Below are 20,450 nucleotides of genomic sequence, written 5' to 3'. Positions count from 1 at the left end.
ATCACCCATGAGAATTGTACTTGTGAGGTGATATTACATGTCAGCACTTTGTAGAGCAACTAGTAATTGACAATAAGCATGTACAAAGTAAAACACACAAGTAGACAAGTTCCCTACAATGTATCGGTATAGTATCAACTAAATATCACTAAGGTCAGTGACATTGCTAGCATTTTCAGATTACTGTAAAAGAGAAAACCATGGTTCTTGTACTGCGGGAATGACAAACACCAGACAACAATTTTCTGAGATACTTCTGAGTAGATGCAGCGTCTCTACAAGGCCATTTGCATGATCCAGTTTCAAGTACTGTTTACCTGTCTGGGCCATATGATTGAAGGGTCCACAAGAACTGAAACAAGAGCTATGTAATTTGCAGAATGTTTGTTTGGCCATTTTGAGTGTTATATAAGAATGCTTGAGTAACTACAATGTCATACTCTATGAGAAAGGTATTGTATAGTCTGTCGGTAAACTTATGAAGGAGCAGCCACATGAGAGAGCAACCAGATCCCAACTCTGCCTACTCAGTTACATCACAAGGTACTTCTAAAAGCTGTTTCACAACATTGTACTGGCCCTTCCATGGCATATGCTTTAAATCAGGGACAATAGAGTGAGCAGATATGTCTGAGCAGTGTTTATCTTTTGCTATATGAGCAAACACTATATGGAATACAAAAGATGATTGCCTTCATCTGAAACATGATATAGCACAGATTTCATTCACATAGGAATGAAAGTCATAAATCAGGGTTGGTACATATACTACAAATACAGAACAGAATACATGTTCATCTGCATGCATGTTTGTCTACGATCTCCTCCTAAACCGATGCACATGTTCCAACACGATTTTCAACGCAACATGGTTCAATTATTCTGTAAAATTGAAGTGTTATTCCTTCATTGTGGTTCTGCAGAAGTATAGTTTTCCTTGATGGGCTGCACTGAAATACAATTCTTATGAGGAGTGCTCAAAAAGTAACAGGGAAATGGTAACTTTTCGTGCTGTATTAGTAAAATTCATGCAAGTTTTTCAGCATTATGTTGGTAAACACATCTGAAAAGTATCTGTACAATGATAGGCATATTGAGTATTTAGTCTGTTGTCAGCTGTCAACAAGGTAACATGTGTTTTGGTGGTAACGGTGATTATTTACTTTTTATAAAAATAGATCAGAGAATTTATGTTAAATTTTACTATTAGAATGAAATAAAGTGCATCAAAGTTTCAGAAATGTTCTGTTTTGTCATGGCAAGTCACTTATTCTCTATTTTCAGTACATGTAGAAACTTGCCTAGAGTGTTTCAAATAGTGGATATTTTGTTGTAGTGAATCATACAACAATGACATATCCTCTGGACTGAAGTGAAAGGTGCCTTTTAGTTTTCCAGGCAGACACCAACCTTCATCATAAAATTTCAGTCCATGGTAAAGGTATTATAATTACAGATAATGCAATTGACTTATTGTATGAACCTTCTTGACAGATTAAAAATGTGTGGTGTACAGAGACTGTAGCCTGTTATTTGTCTTTCACTGTCAGCCTTCTACCAACTATAGCTAGCACAAAATCATGTCTCAGCACCTCTCAACTCAAAGCTTTATTCTGGAGTAGGGAAGGAGTTATTTAAGATGGAACACGACGCATTCTTAGTTGGCTCAACCAGTATAGTCCCACCCACAAAATGCATCAGTTTTCCTTAATAACAGCAAGAATATTTATGGAAAATAGCTTGTGGAAGAAAAGTAGCATCTTAGAAATTGGGGATTTGTGGTAAGTCCTATGGGACCAAAGTGCTGAGGTCATCGGTCCCTAAGCTTACACACTACTTAAACTAACTTAAACTAAAGACAACACACACACACCCACGCCCGAGGGAGGACTCAAACCTCCAACGGGAGCAGCCGCGCAAACCGTGACAAGCTGCCCTAGACTGCACGACTACCCCGGGCGGAAATTGCATCTTAAACAAGCTTTGTACTGAAACCTTTTTATAGGTTGAAATTACATAATGCACTTTAAGATAGTAGCTGATTCACTAAGAACAACATTGAAACAACATGTTAAAGCTACACAGAAGCTGCTTGCTTTCCCACTCCGATTAAAACACTTTTAAGGTACAGTTTTGACATGTTCAAAGAACTAAACATTCAGTACCATTATATTCACAAAAAGATAAATGCATTAATACAGAGCACACCTCCTTACAGTAGCTGTTTTAGACTGTGAACTTGTCTCTCGCAGAGCCTGCAGTTTGCATTTCACCAACTCTGTTGGACAAAGCGTAAGGGATGAGAAAATCGCAGAAAGTGAACCAGCTGCTGCATTGGAGAATGTTCCCAGTTCCTCCACTCTCTGTAATAAAGAGAAAAATAGGCAAAACCTTACAGCATAAAAAATATTCACTAATCCATAAACACCAAATGAAAACAGAATGCATAAATCACCAAATTCTAGGTAAGCCCCTGATGTATTTTTGAAAGCACACTCTGAATAGGCAAAAGTAGAATAATTCCGATGTTTTTCTCTTCCTAGAAATGTTTCAAGAACTACTGTCTATCTATACAAAGGTGGTTCAAATGGAAACTTTGAAAGTGCAATAAAGTTCACAAAATTTTTACTATTGATTTGGCAATTGGAAGAAGCTATACTTGTGTTTCCATAAGTGACCAACTGATGATAGCCTCTAGTCGCATCATGGAAAAGGAAGCTGTGTCAGTGCAAAGATGGCCATCCTATTTGAGCCACGCAAGAGCCTTTATCGATAACTGCCCCTGTGGCATATCGACTTTGGTCATAACTACAGCTCAGGCACCCCATTGGGGGGGGGGGGGGGGGGGGGGGCAGCAACCTACAGCCAAGAGACTGGCTTCAGGCTTCAGCAGTTGGGTATGCCTGGACTACTGATTCAGACATGTTGGCCATTAACGGGGTGGCCACATTGTTGGAAGTGTCTGTCTGCTTCCTGGTAGGAAGTCCCGAGTCCCTGAATAAACAGCCTTGCCTGTTGGAACAATGTGGAAACTACAGTGAATGTCTGCTTTACAGCCATCACATTCTGGGAAGAGGAATTTTGGAAAATCCCTGTGTTCTGCTGTAAGGTTCCACCATCCTGGTTATCAAGACACATCATGCTGTAATACTGTGTGGTCCCAACGTGTGGGTGCATTGTTTATCTCTATTCTTGTAATAAGCAAATATGTTACAAATGAGTCGTTACTTGTTAAATTTTTATGAAGTTCAGCCTCACATCTGGTGGAGGATTGCCTTGTCAGTCTGTATGCAATTAAGTGGCAGGTGGTCATTGTCTGTATGTAATCTGTTTTACTTGTGTTCACATTGTGTAGAAAACTGTGTGAGATCAGTGGCAGCACTGGCAGAAGTGCTGCTAATATATATTATTACTTGGCTTTCAACTTGTTCTGTGCCACTTTGGCACTTTATATCTTGATTCTTGTGGTCTCTCACGCTGCTGATCACTTGGTGACTGTGCTTTGATTTTAAATTCAGGTTTAATTCCATGTGCTTGTTCAAGTGGTATTTAAAAGCTTTAAGACTTTTGATGTGTTTCGGGCAGCCACTTACTGTCTATGGTCCTCAAATTGTAAGGCATTTAAAATCTTAAAAGATAGCCAAGTGGAGGATCTTTTGTTTCCTACAGGTTTCTTTTCAATAGTTGCTTTCTAAGTTTTGGTAACTCATTTAAAACTATGTTGGCCATTTGAGATGGATAGTTAAATTTTGATGTTCTTTGTTTTGATAATTTTATCTGACTGCTGTCACATCTAACAGCTAAATGTTATTTCTTTAATTATACTAATCTTGGTTGCCAACTGAAGTGAACTAATAATTTTAACTATTTTAAAATTATATTTAAACACACTGGCTGCCTTGAAGGCACTTCATTCTTTCGCCTTTTAAGGCATCTAATAGTTGCAACTGTTTTTCATATTTTATTATTTGTGACCTCATTATTCTGAGTGTTTACCAGAGCAGAAAAGTTAAAAAGAGTGCAAACTGCTTTTCTAAAGTGTCAGCCTGGAAGATCAAGAGAGCTGAAACTTTGATTGCTTTTGATGTTATTGTTAAATACACTAATTCAAAATGTATCAAATTATTTGACCCAGGACCTTACCACTTACCAACATACCTCACTACCACTTCACCACTGTCGACTTTCACTACGTTTGAGCAGTGATCTGTAATACATTTCTTGAGTACTGAACCTGTTAAACATGTGCAAATACATTGCAGGATGAAACCACAGAGCAGCAATTCATGTGTGCCCCTGCAGCAACTGTATGAGTGGTGCAGCAACTTTAAAACTGGTGTAACTTCCAGGGAAGATACTCCATGCCTGAGCCAGGCATACCATGTAGTGAGGAATAAAACATTGCCACGGTGGAAAAGCTTATAAATTACTGTAAGCAATATAGCCACTACTTTGGATATTAGAGTTGGTTCAGCACACAATATTGTTCATGGCATGCTGTGATTCAGTGAAGTATCTACAATATGGATATCACATCAGTTGATTGCTGAACTGAGAGATCATCACATGATACCTACGAGGAACTTTTGTATTGCTTCCAGATTGAAGGTAATAGATTTCTTAACAAAATTGTTACAAGAAATGAAACTGGGTACACCATCACGAACCTGAAATGAAAAGATCATACAAGGAATGGCACCATAACTCTGCCAAAACAAAACAAAAAAATCCACAATGAACCACCAGCAGCAAAAGTCATGCTCACTCTCTTTTGGGATACAAAAGGAATAATTTTGGAGCATTACAATCTTGAACACGTAACTTACTCATCAGATCTCATCTTGAATGATTTTCATGTGTTCTGAAGTCTCGAAGCAGTTCTAGGCACCAGGAGGCCAGCATTTCACAAGAGATGAACAGGCGATAGCCACAGTGCATTCAAAACCACAAGCATTTTTCTCATGAGGCATCCATGCACGTCAGAAGCAATGGAATGCTGCATTACAGGACACAGGGTTGACATATTGCATCATGTGCATAATAATAACTAATTAAGGTTTTTGTTCTTGTGATACTTCAGACGTACAAAACAGACTTGTAGTTATTTGTTGCATCAGAATATTGTTTTGTAAAAATAAATAATTACTGTTCTATACCAAGTTTCTGCACGTATTGTGGTTCAGTTTGCAATCTTCTTTGTTAATGATGTAGTAGCAAAAATAGTTACACATCCCGATAAATTCTAAAGCATCAAATAAAATACAAAGCAAATGTTGTCAAAATATGAAACATGTGGAGTTGGATGACCTATCAGCATGTTTTTGACAGTAAAAATGTTCACATTAATTGCTATTCCTAGTTTAACAAGAAGTCATCTTTGTATGAAAAAGAGCAAAAACTCTGTTTCAGGATTAAGCACAGGCATTAATCAGACTACTGAAATGTCATGCACATATAGATGTAAAACAGCTCTTCATCTGTAGGCAGCTAATGAGATCATAACCCCACCCCACCCCCCACCCCCCCTCTCTCTCTCTCTCTCTCTCTCTCTCTCTCTCTCTCTCTCTGTTATAACCTGTAATCACCAATAATTGCGTGGACATTCAAACACACTCACTTAGAAACAATAGCTCGTTACATGATAACAACTCAGTATCTCTTATTTGACTGCCGTGCCGTGACATGCGGCCGGCGCCATTCGTAGCTAGGTGGCGCTCCCGCGCTCAGCCGAGTTGCAGAGCGCCTCTATCGCTGTTTGCGTGTACTGTCGTGGCGGCACTGTTAAATGTCGTGGCACTGTCACAACACTTTTCCCCCCTTGAAAAAAAAAACACTCACTTCCTTCGAGACATGCACAGTGTGGAGACATTCATGGCCTATTGTGAGGCCCCGAGAAGATCCCGCGGAGAGACACGAGAGTATGGTCGAAAATGCCCAGGATGGAAGCTCGTGCGTGGAACGTGCCTCCTGGACGAGATGATGGGTGAAAACTCCGGAGCAGCATCCATAGGTGTCGTGGACCTGGGGGTGTGCTCCAGCGAGATGGGTCCCGGAGAAGGTGGCGTTGCGACTGGGGCCGGTTCCGGCGTACTCGGAAGTGGTAGCGACGTCGGCTGCATCAACACGTACGGTAGATCGGCAGCAGTGACAGGACTGGCTTCTCGGGCTGGTGGAGGCGAAGGAAGGGGCGGTGGCACCGGTGTGGCCACCACGCATGGGCGCATCTGGTCGTAATGGCGAACAACCATGCCGTCGTCCGTACGTATTTCACAAAGCCGGCGGCCGCGAAGAGCCTTGACCACCCCTGGGATCCATTTAGGGCGAGATCCATACCCTCGTGCCCACACGTCGGCGCCCACTGAGTATTTTCCCGCACTAGGGGACACAGCACAAGGCCTGACAGGGTGAAGCAGGTGCAGTAGAGTGTGCGGTTGGTGGCCATGCAAGAGTTCAGCAGGGCTGCGATCACCCAGAGACGTGAAGCGATAAGAACTCAGAAATTGCAGTGGAGCGTCATCTGTGGAAAAATCACTAAGGAATTTTTAATCTGGCTTTTGAAAGTGCGGACAAGGCACTCGACCTCCCCATTCGATTGCGGATGGAAGGGCGGCACTGTAACATGATGAATCCCTTGTCCAGTACAAAAATCACGGAAGACCTGCGAAGAGAACTGAGGGCCATTGTCCGTGACGATCGTGGATGGAAGACCTTCTAGCGCAAAGATTTTGGACAAAGCCAGCGTCGTTGCCGCAGTGGTGGGTGACGGACATCGAACAACAAACGGAAACTTCGAGAAAGCGTCAATCAACAGTAGCCAATAAGTACCGAGGAAGGGGCCGGCAAAGTCAGCGTGCACCCATTCCCATGGCTGGGCCAGATCAGGCCACAGAGAGGGCATTGTATGAGGTGCAGCCAGTTGTTGAGCACACTGACCACACGCAGCAACCATGTGGGCAATGTTCGAATCAATACCGGGCCAATAAACGTGCCTGCGGGCCAGGGACTTAGTCCGAGAAATACCCCAATGGCCTTCATGCAACAGGTTGAGGACATCTTTGTGAAGAGAGGCTGGCACCACGACCCGTGGAGATGCGCCATCCGTGGCCAGAAGAACACCACCATCATGAACAGACAGACGAAGGCACAAGGCATGGTAGTTGCAAAGGGGATCCGATGCCCGGCCCTTGGTCCTGTCCGGCCAACCCCATTGAACAAAACCGATCACCTGACGCAGGACCGGGTCCCGCACAGTAGCCGACGCGAACTGCGAACCTGTAATTGGAAAACCCTCGACCGCACGACGTTCTTCCTCATCAATGTGGAAACAGAGTAGTTCATCACGATCGAAAACCGGGTCAGGGCCCATCGGCAATCACGACAATGCGTCAGCGTTGGCGTGCTAGGCCGTGGGGCGATAGTGAATCTCATAGTGAAAACGAGACAAGTATAAGGCCCAACGTTGCAGGCGGTGAGCTGCCTTATCCGGAAGCGACGCCGATGGGCTGAATAGAGAGACCAGCGGCTTGTGGTCAGTGATGAGGTGAAACTTAGAACCATACAAAAAACGCTGAACTTTTTTAGAGCATAAATGATAGCGAGCGCCTCCTTTTCGATTTGAGAGTAACGCCGTTGCGCATCGTTGAGGGTCTTGGAAGCATAGGCGATGGGTCGTTCCGACCCATCCTCATACTGATGGGTGAGAACAGCCCCTAGGCCATACTGTGACGCGTCAGTCACCAGAACCAAGTGCTGACCTGGACGGAATGCGGCAAGACAAGGCGCCGACTGCAAATGAGCCTTCAGGCGGACAAAAGCCTGCTCACACTCGTCGGACCAACAGAAAGGGACGTTTTTGCGTAACAGCTGATGCAGAGGATGAGCTACCGCCGCCGTGGATGGAATGAATTTGTGATAATAAGCAATCTTGCCTAGAAACGCCTGAAGTTCTTTGACCGTAGGCGGCCGGGGTAGAGCGTTAATGGCCCCAACGTGCTGACGTAGAGGACGTATACCCTCACGGGACAAGTGGAAACCAAGATACACAATGGAGGGTTGGAAGAACTGTGACTTGTCCAGATTGCACCTCAACCCAGCCGAATGCAAAACCTGAAACAGTGAACGCAAATTGCGAAGGTGCTCCTCAGTAGAGGCCCCAGTGACAACAATGTCATCCAGATAGTTTATGCAGCTGGGAACGGAAGCCGTGAGCTGTTCCAAAAACCGCTGAAAAATGGCCGGCGTGCTAGCGACGGCAAATGGTAACCGCTGGTACTGATACAACCCACAAGGAGTGTTGATGACGAGAAATTCCTTGGAAGAAGCATCCAACGGCAACTGATGGTACGCCTCCGATAAGTCAAGTTTGGAAAAGAACTGGCCCCCAGCGAGCTTGGTAAATAACTCCTCAGGACGGGGAAGAGGATAAGTGTCAATGAGGCTCTGCGCGTTGACAGTGGCTTTAAAATCACCACACAGTCGCAGACTCCCGTTTGGTTTAGAAACCACCATGATTGGCGATGCCCATTCGCTGGAGGTAACAGGAAGGAGAATCCCTGAAGCTGTTAACCTGTCTATCTCAGCCTTGACAGGTGCACGCAACGCCACCGGAATAGGGCGTGCCCGGAAAAACTTAGGGCGAGCTGTAGGTTTAAGAGTAATGTGGGCTTCAAAATCCTTAGCATGACCCAGACCAGCAGAGAACACGGATGAAAATTCAGAACACAATCCATCCAGCTGTTGATACAGAATATCCTCAGATATGAGGTGCACATCATCATCAATGGAGAACCCGAACAAATGGAAAGCATCATAACTGAACAGGTTTTCAGTGCCTGCATGATCCACCACACAAAATGTGAAGGGCCTAACAACAGACTTGTAGGCAGTGGAAGCATCAAACTGGCCAATGATAGGAAGTTTCTGTTTATTATAAGTTCTCAGATTTCGCGTAACTGGAGACAAGGGAGGGGAGCCCAACTCCAAATATGTGCGAGAATTAATGAGAGTTACTGCAGAGCCAGTGTCCACTTGCATGTGAATATCTTTATCCAGAACACGAACAGTGACAAACAACTTATTTGTTTGAGAAAGCACACAGTTAACATCCATGTCCGATGTCTCGTCGACAGGAACTTTAGGGGACTGACACACAGAAGCAATGCGGCCTTTTTTCCTACATGAATTACACGTGGCCCAACATTTTGGACACGCGGCCCTGTCATGCTGTACGAAACAATGTGGACAAGAAGGAAGTGCAGAACGAACCTGCTTCTGTGGTTGCTGTTTTCGCTGCGAGCATAGCGGCCCAACGCGACGTTGTGTACGCGAGTGAACTGCCGCCACATCTTTGTTCTCCTGTGAAACAGGCAAATTGTCCGTGTCAAAAGTTGACTGTACAGCGCCTACATCGCACCACGCATCTATCTGCGTGCCAGCAGCGTGAGACACTTCAAAGGATTGAGCGATGCTTAGAACTTCTGACAACGATAGGTTTGGCAGTTGTAGGGCACGTTGCCAAACTTCTTTATCAGGAGCAAGCCATAGAATAGCATCCCTAACCATTGAATCAGCATAAGACTCATGATGAGTGTCCGTGAAAAACTGACATTTCCTACTCAGACCATGTAGTTCCGCCGCCCAAGCCCGGTAAGACTGATGGGGCTGCTTACGACACCGGTAGAACGCCATGCGGGCAGCAACGACGTGGGTGTTTTTTTGGTAATAGTTAGACAATAAATCACACATTTCTTGGAAGGACAGAGAGGCAGGTTCCCGCAGAGGGGCTAACTGAGATAGCAGCTGATAGATCCGTGGGGAAATCCAAAATAGAAATAACGACTTACACATAGGAGCGTCGACAACGCCAAAAGCCAAGAAGTGTTGCCACAAACACTTCTCATAATCCTCCCAGTCTTCAGCGGCCTCGTCGCAAGGAGGGAATGGAGGTGGAGAAGAGGAAGACAGACGATGAGTAAGCGACGTCCACAATGCCTGAATAGCAGCCGTCAGCTGTGTTTGTTGTGCCTGAATAGCAGCCGTCAGCTGTGTTTGTTGTTCAATGAGCGCTTGCATAAGCTGTTCCATGTCTGCCCCATCACGAACACACAAATCCACAACACAGTGAAAATATCCCATCCTCGTCAACAAAAAGTGTTACAACCTGTAATGACTAATAACTGTGTGGATATTCAAACACACTCACTTAGAAACAATAGCTCGTTACATGATAACAACTCAGTATCTCTTATTCGACTGCCGTGCCGTGACATGTGGCTGGCGCCGTTCGTAGCTAGGTGGCGCTCCCGTGCTCAGCCGAGTTGCGGAGCGCCTCTATCGCCGTTTGCGTGTACTGTCGTGGCGGCACTGTTAAATGTCGTGGCACTGTCACAGCACTCTCTCTCTCTCTCTCTCTCTCTCTCTCTCTCTCACACACACACACACACACACACACACACACAGAACAGTAATGACGAACTTTCATCCCCTTAGCAAATTGCACATATTATCTTTCATCTTCTATTTCCTGTGTCATTTTGACTCTATCCCAACACAGACACGCAACATTAGAAGATAAATCACATTAGTGACTTTCAGATAATTCTCACACAGAGAATATGGCTGTCTCTTCTCACAAAGCTCCAGCAATTTGTGCAGACTCCCCTCATTTGAAAGCTATATGAAGCAAAAATTCCCCACAGATTTACGGAACTGCCAAGAAACTGGGAAAAGATTATAAAATCTCTACATGAAACCAAACCAACAGACTGTCTATGCTGACTTCAGATTGTAGGCCATTTTACTTGAATATGGGATTAATAACACCACACAGAAAAAGACACATCACAATTTGTTGCATGTGGATTCCTGTTGAGTTCACACTGAATACACAATAGGGAAGACTTATCTTTTAATTACAGGGAAGACTTATGTTCCAATTACATAAATAGCAAGCATTTCATATAATCAGATGGAATATCAAGGCACTACAGTTTTTAAGAAAGAGCAAAATATTTACTCCATTTATCTACACCAATTTTAAGATTGCCTGACAATGTCCTCAAATGATAAGAACTATTTAACAATATACATATATCTAAAAACACAGATGATGTGACTTACTGAACGAAAGTGCTGGCAGGTCGATAGACACACAAACAAACACAAACATACACATGAAATTCAAGCTTTCGCAACAAACTGTTGCCTCATCAGGAAAGAGGGAAGGAGAGGGAAAGACGAAAGGATGTGGGTTTTAAGGGAGAAGGTAAGGAGTCATTCCAATCCCGGGAGCGGAAAGACTTACCTTAGGGGGAAAGAAGGGGTATACACTCGCACACACACACATATCCATCCGCACATACACAGACACAAGCAGACATTTGTAAAGGCAAAGAGTTTGGGCAGATATGTCAGTCGAGGCGGAAGTACAGAGGCAAAGATGTTGTTGAAAGACAGGTGAGGTATGAGCGGCGGCAAATTGAAATTAGCGGAGATTGAGGCCTGGCGGGTAACGAGAAGAGAGGATATACTGAAGGGCAAGTTCCCATCTCTGGAGTTCTGACAGGTTGGTGTTAGTGGGAAGTATCCAGATAACCCGGACGGTGTAACACTGTGCCAAGATGTGCTGGCCGTGCACCAAGGCATGTTTAGGCACAACACTGTCTGCCTGTGTCCATTCATGCAAATGGACAGTTTGTTGCTGGTCATTCCCACATAGAAAGCTTCACAGTGTAGGCAGGTCAGTTGGTAAATCACGTGGGTGCTTTCACACGTGGCTCTGCCTTTGATCGTGTACACCTTCCGGGTTACAGCACTGGAGTAGGTGGTGGTGGGAGGGTGCATGGGACAGGTTTTACACCGGGGGCGGTTACAAGGGTAGGAGCCAGAGGGTAGGGAAGGTGCTTTGGGGATTTCATAGGGATGAACTAAGAGGTTACGAAGGTTAGGTGGACAGCGGAAAGACACTCTTGGTGGAGTGGAGAGGATTTCATGAAGGATGGATCTCATTTCAGGACAGGATTTGAGGAAGTCGTATCTCTGCTGGAGAGCCACATTCAGAGTCTGATCCAGTCCCGGAAAGTATCCTGTCACAAGTGGGGCACTTTTGTGGTTCTTCTGTGGGAGGTTCTGGGTTTGAGGAGATGAGGAAGTGGCTCTGGTTATTTGCTTCTGTAGCAGGTCGGGAGGGTACTTGCGGGATGCGAAAGCTGTTTTCAGGTTGTTGGTGTAATGGTTCAGGGATTCCGGACTGGAGCAGATTCGTTTGCCACGAAGACCTAGGCTGTAGGGAAGGGACCGTTTGATGTGGAATTGGTGGCAGCTGTCATAATGGAGGTACTGTTGCTTGTTGGTGGGTTTGATGTGGACGGACGTGTGAAGCTGGCCATTGGACAGGTGGAGGTCAACGTCAAAGAAAGTGGCATGGGATTTGGAGTAGGACCAGGTGAATCTGATGGAACCAAAGGAGTTGAGGTTGGAGAGGAAATTCTGGAGTTCTTCTTCACTGTGAGTCCAGATCATGAAGATGTCATCAACAAATCTGTACCAAACTTTCGGTTGGCAGGCCCGGGTAACCAAGAAGGCCTCCTCTAAGCGACCCATGAATAGGTTGGCGTACGAGGGGGCCATCGTGGTGCGCATGGCTGTTCCCTTTAATTGTTGGTATGTCTGGCCTTCGAAAGTGAAGAAGTTGTGGGTCAGGATGAAGCTGGCTAAGGTAATGAGGAAAGAGGTTTTTGGTAGGGTGGCAGGTGATTGGCGTGAAAGGAAGTGTTCCATCGCAGCGAGGCCCTGGGCGTGTGGAATATTTGTGTATAAGGAAGTGGCATCAATGGTTACAAGGATGGTTTCCGGGGGTAACAGACTAGGTAGGGATTCCAGGCGTTCGAGAAAGTGGTTGGTGTCTTTGATGAAGGATGGGAGACTGCATGTAATGGGTTGAAGGTGTTGATCTACGTAGGCAGAGATATGTTCAGTGGGGGCTTGGTAGCCAGCTACAATGGGACGGCCGGGATGATTGGGTTTGTGAATTTTAGGAAGAAGGTAGAAGGTGGGGGTGCGGGGTGTTGGTGGGGTCAGGAGGTGAGAGACTGCGTCAGCTTTCAGACAACACTACATACAAAGTTTGCCAAGGTAATCCCATTCCTGATGTCCAGGCGGAGCTTCAAGGAATCCTCAGAACCTTAGGCCCCCTACAATACCTCTCACCTGACTCCATCAACCTCCTGAGCTCACTAACACCCCGCACCCCCAACTTCTACCTTCTTCCTAAAATTCACAAACCCAATCATCCCGGCCGTCCCATTGTAGCTGGCTACCAAGCCCCCACTGAACATATCTCTGCCTACGTAGATCAACACCTTCAACCCATTACATGCAGTCTCCCATCCTTCATCAAAGACATCAACCACTTTCTCGAATGCCTGGGTCCATACCTAGTCTGTTACCCCCGGAAACCATCCTTGTAACCATTGATGCCACTTCCTTATACACAAATATTCCACACGTCCAGGGCCTCGCTGCGATGGAGCACTTCCTTTCACGCCAATCACCTGCCACCCTACCAAAAACCTTTTTCCTCATTACCATAGCCAGCTTCATCCTGACCAACAACTTCTTCACTTTCGAAGGCCAGACATACTAACAATCAAAGGGAACAGCCATGGGTACCAGGATGGCCCCCTTGTACGCCAACCTAATCATGGGTCGCTTAGAGGAGGCCTTCTTGGTTACCCAGGCCTGCCAACCGAAAGTTTGGTACAGATTTATTGATGACATCTTCATGATCTGGACTCACAGTGAAGAAGAACTCCAGAATTTCCTCTCCAACCTCAACTCCTTTGGTTCCATCAGATTCACCTGGTCCTACTCCAAATCCCATGCCACTTTCTTTGACGTTGACCTCCACCTGTCCAATGGCCAGCTTCACATGTCCGTCCACATCAAACCCACCAACAAGCAACAGTACCTCCATTATGACAGCTGCCACCCATTCCACATCAAACGGTCCCTTCCCTACAGCCTAGGTCTTCGTGGCAAACGAATCTGCTCCAGTCCGGAATCCCTGAACCATTACATCAACAACCTGAAAACAGCTTTCGCATCCCGCAAGTACCCTCCCGACCTGCTACAGAAGCAAATAACCAGAGCCACTTCCTCATCTCCTCAAACCCAGAACCTCCCACAGAAGAACCACAAAAGTGCCCCACTTGTGACAGGATACTTTCCGGGACTGGATCAGACTCTGAATGTGGCTCTCCAGCAGAGATACGACTTCCTCAAATCCTGCCCTGAAATGAGATCCATCCTTCATGAAATCCTCCCCACTCCACCAAGAGTGTCTTTCCGCTGTCCACCTAACCTTCGTAACCTCTTAGTTCATCCCTATGAAATCCCCAAAGCACCTTCCCTACCCTCTGGCTCCTACCCTTGTAACCGCCCCCGGTGTAAAACCTGTCCCATGCACCCTCCCACTACCACCTACTCCAGTCCTGTAACCCGGAAGGTGTACACGATCAAAGGCAGAGCCACGTGTGAAAGCACCCACGTGATTTACCAACTGACCTGCCCACACTGTGAAGCTTTCTATGTGGGAATGACCAGCAACAAACTGTCCATTTGCATGAATGGACACAGGCAGACAGTGTTTGTTGGTAATGAGGATCACCCTGTGGCTAAACATTCCTTGGTGCACGGTCAGCACATCTTGGCACAGTGTTACACCGTCCGGGTTATCTGGATACTTCCCACTAACACCAACCTGTCCGAACTCCGGAGATGGGAACTTGCTCTTCAATATATCCTCTCTTCCCGTTATCCACCAGGCCTCAATCTCCGCTAATTTCAAGTTGCCGCCACTCATACCTCACCTGTCTTTCAACAACATCTTTGCCTCTGCACTTCTGCCTCAACTGACATCTCTGCCCAAACTCTTTGTCTTCAAATATGTCTGCTTGTGTCTGTATATGTGTGGATGGACATGTGTGTGTGTGCGAGTGTATACCCGTCCTTTTTTCCCCCTAAGGTAAGTCTTTCCACTCCCGGGATTGGAATGACTCCTTACCCTCTCCCTTAAAACCCACATCCTTTCGTCTTTCCCTCTCCTTCCCTCTTTCCTGATGAGGCAACAGTTTGTTGCGAAAGCTTGAATTTTGTGTGTATGTTTGTGTTTGTTTGTGTGTGTGTCTGTCGACCTGCCAGCACTTTCATTTGGTAAGTCACATCATCTTTGTTTTTAGATATATTTTTCCTACATGGAATGTTTCCCTCTATTATAATAACAATATACATATGTACATAAGACCATCCATAGTTTAATTACCTTTTTTAAATATCAAACTGTTATTCGCAAGAGCAACTGAATACTGTGACTTCTGCTGGAGCACCAATATACAAACTGTTAATGAACTTTTTTATTAATAATCATGTGACACGCAAATTAAAATTTTCTATTAACTGAGTAAGATTGTGTTCAGTAGATACAGCTGTCATGGAACTGTAAAGTAGCATTCCAAAGGTAAATGTGTGACTGGGCCTCATAGAACAGAGTATTTACGGTCCATTATTTTTTGCTGAAGCAACAATTATATAATGTACCTACGCATCCTTGAGCAACTCTTACAATCCCACTATTTTCTGACAACATTCTGGATTCAATGGTGTTTCAACAGAATGGGACACACCACAATGTTTGCACACTGTGTGTAATTACCTCAGCAAGACGTTCCCAGGATGCAGGATTGGACAAGGCACACCACAGTTCTCGGCAGCACCTTTACCTTATCTAACAACTTTCGACCTCTTCACAAGGTGTCATTTCAACAGTCAGGAATGCTACGTGAAGTTTAGGGTGTGCAGCTCTGTATGAACGCATTTTGGAAGTGGTGTGTACAACTACATGTTCAGGTGTGCACCAAGGACAGAGGGCAACTTGCTTGGCTATGGTGGGCAGTCATGGAGAATGGAATGATTTCATTGAATTAAAGTGTCTTCTTCCATTTTATATTCCTCTTCTTTCACACTATAAACACTTCATTTAAATTAAAGTACTCCTTCTTAAAAATGATTAACAACTTCTCAAGCAACATGTATTGATTAGCTTTCCACCTGCCTGGCATAGACTCAAGGAGATTACTTTCAAGTTTCCACGGGACAGTTTCCCACTCCTCAAGACCACAAATTTCAAGCTCTGCTACATTCAGGGAGATGTTCTCCTAGCTGTAATGTATCACTCAAGCAAGTTCCAAGCATTCTGCAGTTATAATTCCAGTAACAGCTTTGTCTTGTCATTTATTGTCCGTCAACTGAGTTTTGTGATAAAAAAAAAAGTCATTCATAAAAAGGAAATGATTTGCACTGGAATCAACACGACACAGGAAAAAGTATGTGTATCCTTGCCAGTGCTTTCGGGCACCCATTCAGGTGGGGTGAAGTTTTGTGTGTCTACTAGTTCTCATTCTTGCCCACTCAGTCACCCATCACAATGATAATGGAAAGTTCCAATGAAAAATACCGAGTTGCTTTCATATCATTCTCATTTTTCAACTGCAAACTTATTAGTTATCATACTCATAAGTACATTTAAATCATGAGAAAACAACAGATCATTTTTGTGGAATCCCTAACTATAAAGTCCCTTATCCAAATTTCTGCAAGGATCACTGTTCCACACTATTAATGTGTCATACATTACCTCATGTAGAGTGCAACTGTGGACAGTTTAGACTGATATGCTGTGTCATGGCCTGTGAAGATCAATTCAGTCAAGTATCATGCTGCACATATTAGTGGTCTGTGAGCAAGAAATAATGGTCATCTCTTGTTGCTTCTCTTGATCGTCAAACACAGTAAAAACAATAATGTAGGAAAAGACAGGTTGCCTGTTACCACAAAGAAGACACATCGATTTGCAGAGAGGCAGAAATGAAAGACACTTACAAAAAGTTTTCGGCCACAGCCTTAATCAGTAAGAAACAGACACACACCATTCACACACACAAAGAAGCACACCTCACGCACAAACAGCTGCCAACTCCAGCCCGATATGGCGGAGTTGGTGGTCATGTGTGCATGAGGTATGTTTGCATGTGTGTGTGAACAGTATGTGTCTCTCTTTTACTGATTAAGGCTCCCACCAAAAGATTTATGTAAATGTCTTTTAACTGTGCCGGTCTGCAACTTGACTTTCTTCATTATGGTAAGTAGCAATGTGTCTTTTCCTAAATTTTTGATATTCCTACGTGGAGTTTCAACTGTTTGAAACATTGTAAAAATGCATCTTGAGACATCCTAATGGCTTTGTCATCTGGAAATGTTAAAGTCCACCTTCTATCCTACCAATGTCTCCTCATGTCATTGTTATCCCCCCCCCCCCCCCCAATGAACCATGGACCTTGCCGTTGGTGGGGAGGCTTGCGTGCCTCAGTGATACAGATAGCCATACGGTAGGTGCAACCACAATCAAGGGGTATCTGTTGAGACGCCAAACAAACGTGTGGTTCTTGAAGAGGGGAAGCAGCCTTTTCAGTAGTTGCTGGAGCAACAGTCTGGACGATTGACTGATCTGGCCTTGTAACACTAACCAAAACGGCCTTTCTGTGCTGGTACTGCAAACGACTGAAAGCCAGGGGAAACTACAGCCGTAATTTTCCCAGAAGGCATGCAGCTTTACTGTATGCTTAAATGATGATGACATCCTCTTGGGTAAAATATTCTGGAGGTAAAATAGTTCCCCATTCGGATCTCCAGGCACGGACTACCCAGGAGGACATCTTTATCAGAAGAAAGAAAACTGGCGTTCTACAGATCGGAGCGTGGAATGTCAGATCCCTTAATCCGGCAGGTAGATTAGAAAATTTAAAAAGGGTAATGGATAGTTTAAAGTTAGATATAGTGGGAATTAGTGAAGTTCGGTGGCAGGAGGAACAAGACTTCTGGTCAGGTGAATACAGGGTTATAAATACAAAATCAAATAGGGGTAATGCAGTAGTAGGTATAATAATGAATAAAAAAATAGGACTGCAGGTAAGCTACTACAAACAATATAGTGAACGCATTATTGTGGCCAAGATAGACATGAAGCCCACGCCTATCATAGTACTACAAGTTTATATGCCAACTAGCTCCGCAGGTGATGAAGAGATTGATGAAATGTATGATGAGATAAAAGAAATTATTCAGATAGTGAAGAGAAATGAAGATTTAATAGTCATGGGTGACTGGAATTCGATAGTAGGAAAAGGAAGAGAAGGAAACGTAGTATGTGAATATGGAATGGGGGTAAGAAATGAAAGAGGAAGCCGCCTGGTATAATTTTGCATAGAGCATAACTTAATCATAGCTAACACTTGATTCAAGAATCATAAAAGATGGTTGTATATATGGAAGAGGCCTGGAGATACTCGAAAGTTTCAGACATATTATATAATGGTAAGACAGAGATTTAGGAACCAGGTTTTAAATTGTAAGACATTTCCATGGGCAGATGTGGACTCCAACCACAATCTATTGGTTATGAACTGTAGATTAAAACTGAAGAAACTGCAAAAAGGTGGGAATTTAAGGAGATGGGAACTGGATAAACTGACAGAACCAGAGGTTTTAGAGAGTTTCAGGGAGAGCATTAGGGAACGATTGACAGGAATGGGGGAAAGAAATACAGTAAAAGAAGACTGGGTAGCTTTGAGGGATGAAATAGTGAAGGCAGCAGAGGATCAAGTAGGTAAAAAGACAAGGGCTAGTAGAAATCCTTGGGTAACAAAAGATATATTGAATTTAATTGATGAAAGGAGAAAATATAAAAATGCAGTAAATGAACCAGGTAAAAAGGAATACAAAATGAGATCGACAGGAAGTGCAAAATAGCTAAGCAAGGATGGCTAGAGGACAAATGTAAGGATGTAGAGGCATATCTCAACTAGGGGTAAGATAGATACTGCCTACAGGAAAATTAAAGAGACTTTTGGAGAAAAGAGAACGACTTGTATGAATATCAAGACCTCAGATGGAAACTCAGTTCTAAGCAAAGAAGAGAAAGCAGAAAGGTGGAAGGAGTATATAGAGGGTCTGTACAAGGGTGATGTACTTGAGGACAATATTATGGAAATGGAAGAGGATGTAGACAAAGATGAAATGGAATTTGACAGAGCACTGAAAGACTTAAGCCGAAACAAGGCCCCGGGAGTAGACAACATTTCATTAGAACTACTGATAGCCTTGGGAGAGCCAGCCCTGACAAAACTCTACCATCTGGTGAGCAAGATGTATGAGACAGGCGGAATACCCTCAGACTTCAAGAAGAATATAATAATTCCAATGTCAAAGAAAGCAGATGTTGACAGATGCGAAAATTACTGAAGTATCAGTTTAATAAGCCACGGCTGCAAAATACTAACACGAATTCTTTAGAGACGAATGGAAAAACTGGTAGAAGCCAACCCCGGGGAAGATCAGTTTAGATTCCGTAGAAATGGTGGAACACGTGAGGCAATACTGACCCTACGACTTATCTTAGAAAATAGATTAAGGAAAGGTAAACCTACGTTTCTAGCATTTGTAGACTTAGAGAAAGCTTTTGACAATGTTGACTGGAATCTCTCTTTCAAATTCTGAAACTGGCAGGGGTAAAATACAGGGAGCGAAGGCTATTTACAATTTGTACAGAAACCAGATGACAGTTATAAGAGTCGAGGGGCATGAAAGGGAAGCAGTGGTTGGGAAGGAAGTGAGACAGGGTTATAGCCTACCCCTGATGTTATTCAATCTGTATATTGAGCAAGCAGTAAAGGAAACAAAAGAAAAATTTGGAGTAGGAATTAAAATCCATGGAGAAGAAATAAAAACTTTGAGGTTCACCGATGAGATTGTAATTCTGTCAGAGACAGCAAAGGACCTGGAAGAGCAGCTGAACAGAATGGACAGTGTCTCTAAAAGAGGATATAAGATGAACATCAACGAAAGTAACATAAAGATAATGGAATGTAGTCGAATTAAACCGGGTGATGCTGAGGGTATTAGATTAGGAAATGAGACGCTTAAAGTAGTAAATGAGTTTTGCTATTTGGGGAGCAAAATAACTGATGGTGGTCGAAGTAGAGAGGATATAAAATGTAGACGCAATGGCAAAGAAAGCGTTTCTGAAGAAGAGAAATTTGTTAACATCGAGTATAGATTTAAGCATCAGGAAGTCATTTCTGAAAGTATTTGTATGGGAGTGAAACGTGGACGATAAATAGTTTGGACAAGAAGAGAATAGAAGCTTTCGAAATGTGGTGCTACACAAGAATGCTGATGATTAGATGGGTAGATCACATAACTAATGAGGAGGTATTGAACAGAATTGGAGAGAAGAGAAATTTGTGGCACAACTTGATTAGAAGAAGGGATCGCTTGGTAGGACATACTCTGAGGCATCAAGGGATCACCAATTTAGTATTGGAGGACAGTGTGGAGGG

The 20,450-nt window shown here is 44.0% G+C and overlaps 1 protein-coding gene across 1 annotated transcript in view; it reads right to left on the bottom strand.

Moving 5' to 3' along the window:
* Positions 1–20,450, bottom strand: part of LOC126473973 (mitochondrial ornithine transporter 1-like) — a 43,932-nt gene that overhangs the window by 9,687 nt on the left and 13,795 nt on the right. The window contains exon 3 of the mRNA XM_050101360.1: positions 2,217–2,363. Within this exon, the coding sequence (XP_049957317.1) occupies positions 2,217–2,363 (147 nt within the window). The remainder of the gene's footprint in view (positions 1–2,216; positions 2,364–20,450) is intronic.

This window comes from Schistocerca serialis, chromosome 4, assembly GCF_023864345.2.
Source record: "Schistocerca serialis cubense isolate TAMUIC-IGC-003099 chromosome 4, iqSchSeri2.2, whole genome shotgun sequence".
NCBI classification, from domain to species: Eukaryota; Metazoa; Arthropoda; class Insecta; order Orthoptera; family Acrididae; genus Schistocerca; species Schistocerca serialis.
Note: the sequence above shows the minus strand (reverse complement) of the source record. Positions and strands in the feature narration are given on the sequence as shown.